This window comes from Suncus etruscus, chromosome 12 (genome assembly GCF_024139225.1).
Source record: "Suncus etruscus isolate mSunEtr1 chromosome 12, mSunEtr1.pri.cur, whole genome shotgun sequence".
Taxonomy (NCBI): domain Eukaryota; kingdom Metazoa; phylum Chordata; class Mammalia; order Eulipotyphla; family Soricidae; genus Suncus; species Suncus etruscus.
In genome coordinates, this window is record NC_064859.1 from 88780734 (window position 1) to 88793532 (window position 12799).

The 12799-nt window shown below is 36.7% G+C and overlaps 1 protein-coding gene across 1 annotated transcript in view; it reads right to left on the minus strand.

Annotated features, from left to right (window-relative positions):
* ATAD2B (ATPase family AAA domain containing 2B) overlaps positions 1 to 12799 on the minus strand; it is a 150623-nt gene that overhangs the window by 45858 nt on the left and 91966 nt on the right. Inside the window, exon 18 of the mRNA XM_049784505.1 lies at positions 10755 to 10941. Coding sequence (XP_049640462.1) covers positions 10755 to 10941 — 187 coding nt within the window. The remainder of the gene's footprint in view (positions 1 to 10754; positions 10942 to 12799) is intronic.

Consider the following 12799-nt stretch of genomic DNA (forward strand, 5'->3'; position numbering starts at 1 on the left):
AATTTTTAAAAAAGGAGCAATATTTCTTTACTGAGTAGCCCTATCACAGACATATGAGATTTTTTGAAAACTATATTTTACATAGCTTTAAATTACCAATTAAAATAAAATGTATTTTATTTTATTTATTTTATGTTAATTTATAACAACAAACCCAAGATGCTCAAATAAAAATTCTTTCCCAACTGAGATATGGACACCTTAGGATCATTCATATCATAAGTAATATTTGCTCCCTCCTTTCCTTTAATATTTAAAATTCACACACCAATCCAGAACTGTCATACAGATTATTCTCAGGATTCTCAGATTTTGACCTTTTCTACAAACACACTCTCTTAGCTCTTATTTTGTAAACTCAAGAATGCTTTTCCAAATTTCTTGTGGAAGATTCATGAGAGGGGAAAAATGTATATAAATTGATAACAATTTATATACAAAAGTATATAAAAGTAATTGAAGCATTTGATTATATTTTTAAAAAAGCTATTATTGTCACCAAACCAAGCATTTTGTGTAGAAGATAGTAACCTATATCTTTTGTTCTTTCAGAAAACTACTTCCTCTCTGTACTGGTAAAAACTAGTAGGTTCAGAGGATAAGAAAGGTAATTATGAAATAGTAGGCTACAGCTTACATATAAATGTTTTGTTTTGTTTAAAAAAAAAAACTACTAATGAGGGCCAGAGAGAGAATACAGTGGGGAGAATGCAAAACTAGATTTAATCCCTGGTACCCCCCCCCATATGATTCCCTGAGCACCTCCAGGAGTTATTCCTGAGAGCAGAGCCAAGAGAAACCCTTGAGAATTTCCCAAGATAAAAACAAAAAAAAACCTAAAAATTCAGCAATTTATCACTTGTCCAGAGAATGTTAAGAAATCATAGCTTTAAAAAAAATTTTTTTAAAGAAATAATGCCTTTCAGTTTAGTAGGACAGGCTTATTACTAAGTACCAGAACATTTTATTGCCAACAAGTTTCAAAGAATATGGGGAAAGCAACAGAAGGATCAGCAAGTCTCCAGAGTCAGAGCTCAGGATGCAGTTCAGTGGTAAGAGACATGCCTTGTGTGCACAAGGACTCATCCATCCTCAGTAATATCACCAAATCCATGGGGTATATATAGCCAGAGCACTACTTGGTAGAGCCCTAGCAACAAATAAAAAAAATCACTTTACAATCATAAATTAAAATAACGTAGTATTATAAGCTATCTAAACTTATTTGCCGAACTGGTCTAGACATGAGTATCACCACCTGTAAAAGAATGAAGAATTTTCCCCTATTATTTTCCTCTCTTCATGGCAATCAAAATTAACAAATGGACCATCGTCACAATAGATGAATTTTTTCATTTCCAAGACTTGTGAACAATAAATGAGATGTCATAAAATTATATATGAAAACTCTAAAGGAAGTAAAGATGAAAGTCTAAGACAAATACAAAAGAATGTAATGGTTTAGGTACTCTGGTTTGTGGACATAAAATTACCTGAACTGAGAACTTAACTACATGCAATAACAAATTTAAAAAAATATTTCTGAATTTCTTCTTTAAGTCATTAAAGGAAAAGGTTTTTGATATCAAGGGAAAAAAAATCTAAAAGCGGGGCCGGAGAGATAGCATGGAGGTAAGGCGTTTGCCTTTCATGCAGGAGGTCATCGGTTTGAATCCTGGCGCCCCATATGGTTCCCTGTGCCTGCCAGGAGCAATTTCTGAGCCTGGAGCCAGAAAAAACCCCTGAGCACTGTCGGGTGTGACCCAAAAACCACAAAAAAAAAAAAAAAAAAAATCTAAAAGCACAATTTAGTTCCTTGTTCCATGGTATTTCACAATATTGAAATATCACAATATTAAAATAAATCTTCAAATTTCCTTATATAATAAACCTGTTTTCCAATTCTCCAGTTTTCATAGTATAAGATTTTTTAAAAAGTCAATAAAAGGGCCGGAGAGATAGCATGGAGATAAGGTGTTTGCCTTGCATGCAGAAGGACGTTGGTTGGAATCACTGCATCCCATATGGTTCCCCAATATAGTTCCCCAAGCCTGCCAGAAGTGATTTCTGAGTCAGAAGTAACCCTGAGCGCTGCCGGGTATGACCCAAAAACAAACAAACATACAAAAAAAAAAAAAAAAAAAAAAAAAAAGAAGTCAATAAAAGAATTAAAAAAAAAAAAGTTAAGCCAGGGGCTGGATCGATAGATAGTACAGCGGTAGGGCATTTGCCTTGCACATGGCTGATCCAGGACAGACCTCAGTTCGAACCCCTGAGCATCATCAGCACAAAAACAAAACAAAATAAAGCCAGAGTCAGAGTAATAGTGGGTAGAACACTTGCCTTGCATGTAACAGACCCAGAATTGATCCCCGTCATCCCATATGGTCCCCTGAGCATACCAGGAGTGAATCCTGAGTGCAGAGCCAGTTAGTAACCCTTGAGCAATGCCAGATGTGAAAACCCATATTCAATGTACCAACCCCTTCAAAAAAGGTTAACTCCTATTGTGAGTTTTCTATAATGCAGATATAGCTCTTTTGTTTGTTTGTTTTTTGTTTTTGGGTCACACCTGGCAGTGCTCAGGGGTTCCTCCTGGCTCTGTGCTCAGAAATCGCTCCTGGCAGGCTCTGGGAACCATATGGGATGCCCGTCCTTCTGCATGCAAGGCAAACACCCTATCTCCAAACTATCTCTCCGGCCTACAGAAATAGCTCTTTAGGCATTTTTTTTGCTCTTAACTTTTACAGCAGTGCATAACAATCTTGAAATCAAATATTTGGATAATTCAGAGGGGCCAAAAATGTCTAGTTTTAGTGAAGTGGCAACTGTCTTAGGGACAAGTGATGCCATTTGATAACTAGAAAAATACTCACCTACAGGGTGTCTCGGACTGGTGGATGTGCAAGGTGTAGTAGAAAACAGAAAAACTGTTACAGAGAAAAAAGACAGTAGGCCAAATTACTGAACCAACCGTTTCAAAATACCTCTGACATGACCAGCACTCTTGCACAAATAAAATGAACACACGCCAATATATGTGGATTGTTCATTTTGATTCTCTAAACAATATACTCTCTATCTTTCTGGTCTCTTCTTGAGGTAGGTATCATAGCTCCTTGTTTAACATTATTTTCTGTGTGTGTGTGTGTGTGTGTGTGTGTGGGGTTTTTGGGTGTGTGTGTGGTTTTTGGGTGTGTGTGTGTGTGTGGTTTTTGGGTGTGTGTGTGTGTGTGTGTGTGTGTGTGGTTTTTGGGTGGGTGTGTGTGTGTGTGGTGTGTGTGTGTGTGTGTGTGTGTGTGTGTGTGTGTGTGTGTGTGTGTGTGTGTGTGTGTGTGTGGTTTTTGGGTCTCACCCAGCAGTGCTCAGGGGTTATTCCTGGCCTCAGGCTCAGAAATTGCTCCTGGCAGGCACGGGGGACCATATGGGATGCCGGGATTCGAACCGATGACCTTCTGCAAGAAAGGCAAACGGCTTACCTCCATGCTATCTCTCCGGCCCCAACATTATTTTCTTTTCCAGATTTCCTCTATTTTAATACCAAAAACAAAAACAAAAACAAAACAAACAAACAAACAAAAAACCTCACAACATTTCTAACTAGTTAAGATAAAAAAAAGCCCAAAAAAGGGGGGAAAAATCAGGCTTAAAGACATCCAAAGTGCTGATAATGTATATTGCTCAATATATCTTCTCTCAAAAGATAAACTGTACTTTTAAATCAGTTGCCAAAGAAAATGTTCAGTGCATGAAAATTTAATATAAGCAAAAATTAGGAACACACACCCATAACAAGCCATTTTCTTTAAAAAAAAAAAAAAGAAACCTGAAAATGAATGACTTTAAATACAAATAAATAAAAGCAGAAAGTTCTAAATAGTAAAGGTCTTTTCTTTGCTAAAAGGGGAGATCTAAAAAAAGGAGAAAACTTTTCGTCACCAATCAATTTCTAAAACTTTTTCTTGGTTACATTACACTAGTGGTAATTAATCTCAAATCATAATAGATTAATTATCATAGGTGAAAGAAAAATTGTGGGGGCTGGGTAAAGGGCTTTGCCTTGCATATTGCGAGCCCAAGTTTTATCCCTGGCATACCTGAGCACCACCAAGAGGAATCCCTGACCATCACCAGGTGTTAATGACAACAAAACAAAAAGTAAAAAAGAAGGAAATATGAGAAAAGGAATTTTTAAAAGAGTAAAAGAAAAATCTTGGGAGTTGCTAAAGTCTCACTCCAGCTTTACAAAATTAAAGATCAACTAAGTTTAATTCCTTACACTATCACAAAAATCCTTCAATAAATTATTATTATTATAATGTTTATTACCTTATTACTATTTTATATATCACTTTACTACATTTATAGTCTATTTATCTAGACTTACTAAGCATTTCTTATTCCACTATCAGGAATAAGACTCAAGAATCAATAAACAAAGTACTCAGTTGCTTCATACAAAATGAGTGCTATAAAACAACTGTACTAGAATTTCTGAACTATGCTATACTGCGAATAAACATTTTATGAAAATTTAATTACCTCAATCTCTTTTCTGATATTTTTACTGCTAAGAGTTTCAAGAATTTCAGTAAATGTAACACATGGAAGCAGAATAATTTCGTTTGTCTACAACTTAAAAAATAATCACTGCTAAGGTATGACATAGAAGCCCTTTGTTAAAAACAAGCCCATGTCACAAACGAAAGAGCACATGAAGTATACAGACTGCATAAAAACACCCAGAAATTCCTAGGGACATGCTCAAAGCTACTTTAAATAAAAGAAAAACATGCTCTTATGAATTTCTAGATACACTTACATTTAAGAAAAATATTAAAATTTCCATCAAAAGAAAAAAAACCTATTGACATTTAAAAATACTTATACCACCACAGATATTCAAGCACTAAACCTTTTGACAAAATAACATAAATCTATATTGGAGAAAAAAAAATCAAATACAACATACTCAACAATACCCCCCTAAATAGAAATAACAGAAGGCAGAAAAAAATAAAATAAAAACAACCAATTTCAACATGTCAGAAGTCTTGTTGCTTTATTTCTCCATTTATAAAAATAAATCTTTTACTACATATATTAACATACTCTGCCTTGTTATAGGGTTCAATAATCATTTGTTAATTTAATAAGACATCTTTAATATTTCGGACTACAAAGTGATTTCTATTCATCTTCCATAACCTTTAGAAAATTACTAAAATTCAGTCAAATAAACAACTACAGATAGTCTCTCTGTCTCTCTCTCTCTCTCTCTCTCTCTCCCTCCCTCTCTCCCTCTCCCTCCCTCCCTCCCTCTCCCTCCCTCCTTCCCTCCCCCTCCCTCCCTCCCTTCCTCCTCTCTCTCACAGAAGTCACTTGTGGACTCTTGAATTTTTGTCAGTAATAACATCTACCTAATGCCCAGAGCTCAGTTACTGATTATCATCACTCAGTGTGTAGATATAGTAAAGACCTAAAACTTGTGATGCACGAATGTTTAAAAGTACAAATCAAGGCCCTTCGAAGCGATAGCACAGCAGTAGGGCATTTGCCTTGCATGCGGTGACCCAGGACAAACCCAGGTTCAATCCCTGGTATCCCATATGGTCGTTCCCCCCACCCCCCCAAGCCTGCCAGGAGCAATTTCTGAGTGCAGAGCCAGGCGTAACCCTTGAGTACTTCCAGGTGTGACCCAAAACTAATAAATAAGTTAAATTAAAGTACAAATCAAATTGGGATCAAGACTAATTTTACTTAGTTCCTGGGTGTGTAGCCAAAGAATTAAATTTCAATAAACACTCACAGGCATTCCTATGAAATAATCATAGCTAAGTTAAAAGGGAAAAAATTACTACATGTTGTGTAGTATATGTATTAAAGAACAAAAATACAAATAAATATGACCATATGTTATAAAGAAGCATTTCATAAAACTATTCCCCATTCCATCTTATGCTGATGAAACAGATTTTTAGGGTCACTATGACATCTTCATTTAAGACTGCCATTTATGGAGTCAGAAAGAGACTACAGAGGGGAAGGCCCTTACTTTGCATCTGAGGTAAACTTCAAGTATAAAGGAATAATGTTAAAGTAGCCCCAGAACACTGTTAGCTATAAGTACAACTTCTCAGCAACCTCTCCCACCATCATACCAAAAATAAGATATTTGGTTTCACGTTGTACTATTCTGTAACAGTTTAATTTATATTACCTATCTTAGGTGAAAAGAAAAAACACAAAAGAATGATTTATTAAACTGAGTCCTTACATTCCACACCTATTTTAAAACAGTCCTCCTTAAATAATGACTGACTTTCAAAGAAAAGGCAAAAAAGAGAAGAAATTTTAAAAAAATCTTTGCAGATAAGAAATGGAGTACATAAAGGCCTTAAGTTTTATGCCTATCAGCAAATGAGCCACTGAGTACCATGTAGGGCAGCCTGGTGGCCTCAGCACCATAAAACTGAAGACTCAAGCATTGAACAATCAGGTAGTGCACTGTCATGATGACCCCAACATAAAAAGTTAAGTTTGGGGGCTGGAGCAATGGTGCAGTGGTAGGGATTTTGCCTTGCATGTGGCTGACCTAGGATGGACCTCGGTTCGATCTCCAGTGTCCCATATGGTCTCCCCCAAGCCAGGAGCGATTTCTGAGCACATAGCCAGGAATAACCTCTGTGCATCACCAGGTGTGGCCCAAATATCCAAAGTAAATAGATAAATAAATAAATAGTTAAGTTTGGAGGGGAAAAAAAAGACATCCCAGAGCAAGAAATGAGACTCAAGTTATATAGCATGAGGGCCCAAGAATAATCAGTGGCTTAGAGAACTTTTAGCAAGCATACGGCCAAAGTTCAACCACCAGTGATGCCATATGGACTGAATGCATGAGCCCAACAGCTTAACTGGTGTACTCGGTGCTCTACTTCTGTGATCCCTGGTCCAGTGACACACAATTTCTGAATACATCAGAGTAGGGTATGTGCAAATACCATAACTAAAGTAAGAAGGTGATCGGATATATTTTTGAAGTTTGTTTTAACACACATGTCATAATTACATTGACTTACATCTTATATTTTTTAATCAGTATCTCTTTCCAGCTGATGTAAATCTATATATAAATCTACATTAATTGTTAACAACTTCATAGCACTCCTCTTTAAGGATTATTTTAGCCAGTTCATATAAAAGCTATCTAGCTTGAGACCAGAAGGATAGTACAGCAGGTAAGGCACTTGCCTTGCTTATGGCTTACCCAGCCAGATCCTGGTATCCTATATGGTCCTCCATGCCTGCCTAAAGTAATCCCTGGCAGGAGTAAGCCCTAAACTAAGCATTTCTGGGTATACTCCCCCACCAAAAAAGATAAAGGGCTGGAGCACATTCCTGCAGAACAGGAGGCTTCTGGTTCGATACCAGGCACCTCATAGATCTCTTAACACCATCAGAGCATAAAGCCAGGAATAGAAGGGTGTGTACCCAAAACAAAAAATATTTTGCTTCTTATGGTGTCAATTCTTCGTCAATTATACACTGTACAATGATGACTACCTTATACAGACATATTCTCATATAGTTAGCCAATTTTCTAAGCACTGAAAAGTCATAGGTAATACAACTTCGGGGGAAAAAATATTCCTTGATGTAGAATTCCTGTTATTTATATTTTTAGAAGTAATACCAAACCACACTCCAAATTTGTTAAGTAAACTGGCATTTCCACAAACTGATGCAAGTGCCTCATGTGTCCAATGCTAGGAATTTCAAGACATTTTACTTTCACAAACCGAATTTTTTAGGGATTTTGTCGTAGTTTCTAAAAATATCACTCCTAGTGAGGATGGCTCATGGAACCATATCGGATAGTGGGGATCAAACTTGGGTTGGCATCTTGCAAGACAAGTGCTCTACTCACTGTACTTTCACTCTGGCCCTGTGTTTCAAAATATTTTAATATTTTTATACACATACTTATAAGTGAAGCTAAGAATGTTTTCAATATTTTATTGGTTGTCTTGTCTTTTTGCTGCTACCTAGAAATGGCATGTTTCTCCTTTGTCAATTTTATATATAAGTTACTATTCTTTCTTCTTATTGATTTTAAAATATTCATACATATTTAGAACACTTGTCCTTGGTCTGTGTACAAACATATTTTGTACCACATGGTTATTAATTTAAAATTTTTTCCCATGCGTAACTAAAAAAATTCATAAAGTGTTAGGAGCTGCAGTGATAGACAGTGGTAAGGTTTCCCAGGTATCATATATGCCCCTCCCCAAGCCTGCCAGGAGTGATTTCTGAACACACAGACAGGAGTAACCCCTGAGCGCCACTGGATGTATCCCCCCCCAAAAAAAACAAAAATAATTATACAGTGAAATTTGCTCATATTTTTTATATTTATGCAGATATATTTTGTTCGGAGCTGCACCCATGAGGAGTTACTCCTGGCAGTGCTCACTGGAACCATAGTGATAAGAGGAATCAAACCCCGGTTAGCCACATGCAAGACAAGCACTCTATCTGCTATACTATCTCTCTGGCCCCACATCTTCATATTTTCTGGGTTTTGTTTATTGCCTGGAAAATCCTTTGAGATAGCTAGATAATATGTGGGCCTTGTGAATTCATCTATGCTTTATTGTTTTATTAATAATCTACAATTTATTTTGAAACTACTAAAAAGATACAAATCTAAATTTTTCTTTATTCCATATGTAACAGACAATTTTCCAATACCACGTGCCAAGTAAAGAATCCACCTACTTAATCTATTGATAGCAAATGTCCTATCTTTGATCATTGCTACCTATTAGTCATCATGCTCATATACTTATCATCATATGCTAAATTCTTACGTGTACACAGGTCTAAACTTTTCTGTTATATACTTTGTCTATCAGTGCACAGGTACAAATCATTCATTACTGCTATGTTGTTACACTTTTAAAAATATGGTGCACTGTATAATTATACTTCTTTTTTTTTTGTTTGTTTTTGTTTTTTTGTTTTTGGGTCACACTCAGCAGTGCTCAGGGTTACTCCTGGCTTTATGCTCAGAAAATCGCCCCTGGCAGGCAAGGGGACCATATGGGATGCCGGGATTCGAACCACCATCCTTTTGCATGAAAGGCAAACGCCTTTTATCTCCATGCTATCTCTCCGGCCCCATAATTATACTTCTTAAAACTATGAGCAATCATATAACATAACACTATTTGTATATATTCAGGACCATGCTCAGTTAAATACATAAAACATGTAAGAAATTACGGTTTACAGCTTTCTATTAAAGTTACAAGTTTAGGAACGAAGAGCTAGCACAGCAGTAAGGTGTTTGCCTTGCGCGTGGCCAATCAGGACAGACCTGATTATGATTCCCAGCATCCTATATAATCCTGAGCCTGCCAGGAGTGATTTTCGAGCACAGAGCCATGGGTAAACCCCTGACCACCTCTCCGGGTGGGGCCCCAAAACACACAAAAATAATTAAAGTCACAAGATTTTGGTTTTGGTTTTGGTTTTTGGGCCACACATGATGGCACTCAGGGGTTACTCCTGGTTCTGTGCTCAGAAATTGCTCCTGGCTTGGGGAACCATATGGGACCAAACCAGGGATCAAACCGAGGTCCATCCTGGGTCAACCACATGCAAAGCAAATGCGCTATTGCTCCAGCCCCAAAGTCACAAGTTTATAAATGAAAGAGATCTTTGAAGGTAGAGAGATAGTATAGCAGAGAAGGTGCTCGTTTTGCATGTGTATGACCCAAGTTCACTCCTCAGCATAGATGTTGCCCAAGTCCACCAGGAGTGATCCCTAAATGCAGAAACAGGGGTAAGCCCTGAGCTCAGTAGGGTATGCCCATATATATATATATATACAAACAAACAAACAAATAAATAAGAAGTCATTGCATAGGACTTTACTAAGTTGGAAAAACAGTGCAGGGCTTAAAGGAGTTTGCCTTGTTTTACATGCAGCTGACCCCAGTTAAATTCTTGGCACTAAGTTTGGCATTGAATAAGGTCACCTGAAATGAACACCAGTGCCAGGAGTAACAATGACTGAATACAGAACCAGGAGTAATCCCTAAATACTACTGGGTGTGCACCAACGGAAAAAAAAAAAGTAAATAAAAGAATAAGTGTTTTATTAAAAGTGATGCTTGGATTTTCATACCCATTGAACCTTAAATGAAAGAGAAATAAAATTCATACTACAAATGGTCAAGAATGTAGTTCTTGGGGTTGGAGTGGTGGCGCAAGCCATATGATGTCTGCCCTGCGCACGTTAGCCTAGGACAGACCAGGATTTGATCCCCCGGCATCCCATATGGTCCCCCAAGCCAGAGGCGATTTCTGAGTGCATAGCCAGGAGTAACTGGCATATCAAAATTGAGTCCCATTTCCCTTTTATGGAATTAATATACATTTAGAAAGCTCTGAAACCAGAGTTTTGTAAAGGTTAAGAAAAAAGGCAAAGCAAATTTCCTTCCTATAATGTCTAATAAATGAATGTTACACCGCCGGAAAAATATCAGGAAGAAAATCATGAGCTGATAGAAAATAAAAAATTAGTTCCACACCAAAGGGAATCTTTGCCTAATAAGGATGCTAATAAATAACCAATAAAAAGTTAACGTTCAGATTACTGTCTTTTTGAAAAAGGTTCTCTAACACCATTACTGATTTGTAGACAACAAGGAAAGTGGAGGTAGCCTGATATGGTGCAAACCTACCTGTGCACATGATTCTTCAGGTGTTTTGGCACTAACTGAATAAAGTGCTGGGAGATCTAGTCTATGCACAGAAAATTTTTCTAGGGTGTGCAAAAGTGCTGGAGCAAGGTGAGAAGTTTGTCCTGAGCCTCGTTCTCCAGAGAGCAATAACCTTGGCCTGTAAGAGGTTGGCTGATGATAGGGTGACCTGAAATACATGGAAGACATAATAATCATTTCAAGACCATATATTCTGGAGATTAATATGAAGAAGTCATTTTAAATTAAAAATTAAAACATTGTATTCTTTTTCACACAGTGGGTACTTTTTATTAGTTTTAAAAGATCTCTCCAATCATATTAATAACCAAAATGTAGATGTATAAAAACTCATCAAAAATAAATTAAGTCTGAGTATTCATCCTATCAGATACATGTATATGTATATAATACATAATACATATATATGCTAAGTTAAAAAAGACTTCAGACACTAATTGTCATTTAGTTATTATCTGAAGTCAAATATTAAGAGATAGCCCTGAAAATTACTCAAAATTAAGGCTCAAAAAATGGTCAAAATGATGATTTTAATCTATATGCTACCATAAAAATTTTAAAAAGAAATATTGAGGGCCCGGAGAGATAGCACAGCGGCGTTTGCCTTGCAAGCAGCCGACATAGGACCAAAGGTAGTTGGTTCGAATCCCGGTGTCCCATATGGTCCCCTGTGCCTGCCAGGAGCTATTTCTGAGCAGACAGCCAGGAGTGACCCCTGAGCACTGCCAGGTATGGCCCAAAAACCAAAGGGGGCCCAAAAACCAAAGGGGAAAAAAAAAAAGAAATATTGAGGGGCTGAAGAGATAGTAAAAAGGCATATGCCTTACACATGTTTGACTCGGGTTTAATTCCCAGCATCTCATATAACCCCCTGATCCCTGCCAGGAGTGATTCCTGAGTACAAAATCAGCTGTAATCCCCTAGGCACCATTGGATGTACCACCACACACCATCTCTCTCTCTTCTCTCTCCTCTCTCTCTTTCTCTCTCTCTCCCTCCCTCTGTGTCTCTCTCTCTCCTTCCCTCCTTCCCTCTCTCTCTCTTTCTCTCTCTCTTCCTCTCTCTCTCTCTCTCTCTCTCAAAATAATTTTTAACTTTTTGGGACACACACACAAAGAATTTTGAACTTTTTGGGCCACAGTGGTAGGACAATTGTCTGGTAAATGGTCAACTTGGGTTCAATTCCTGGCATTCCATATGATCCCTCAAGCACCACTAGGAGTAATTCCTGAGTACAGAATCAAGAATAACCCGAGCATTGGCAGGTGTGAACTCTACCCAAAAAAATAATAATGTTGAACTTTTACAGTACATTTTGTTCCTGGTCAAAGAAAAGCTCTATATGCTTATCCTAAGCATTTAAAGTTCTATGATAGAGAAGGCAAATTGAGAGACATATAGCAAAAAATTTCAGTTTGTATTTTTAAGGTTTACAGCATCATTAAACTGGTAACTGAAACAAGCTTATCAATTATCATTACAGATAACCAGAACATTTCTAAGCAAGGCAGCAAGAATAAAGTGAATAGAAAACAGAACTAATGGGAAAGAAAAAAAGAAAACATTGTTAATTATAAAGGATCATACACTAGAAAATCCAAGAGAATCAACTAGTTCTTGACAGAATCTATAAGTAACAAGACAAAAAAAATAAAGACTTTTAAAAAATCCTAAACACCAATAATAACCAATATAAAGAAAATCTTATTCACAATTGTAAAAGGAGTATGAATGACTGAACATAATACTAAACACTCTTAGTAAGAAAAATATAAGACTATGGAGAGTATATTATATGAACAAAAGTATCAATTCTTCCAAAAGAATTTTTTTTAGTAATATTTATTAAGATTCCTAAAGAACTTAGAAGGGGAGATTTAATTAAGTCTTAGCCTCAACATTATCTGAATGAATAGTTTAAAAGAAATATTTTGAAATGTTTTGAAATTAACTTCAATTTTAAGCATGTTTTAGAAACAAGTATCAGAGATTTCTTATTTCTTAGC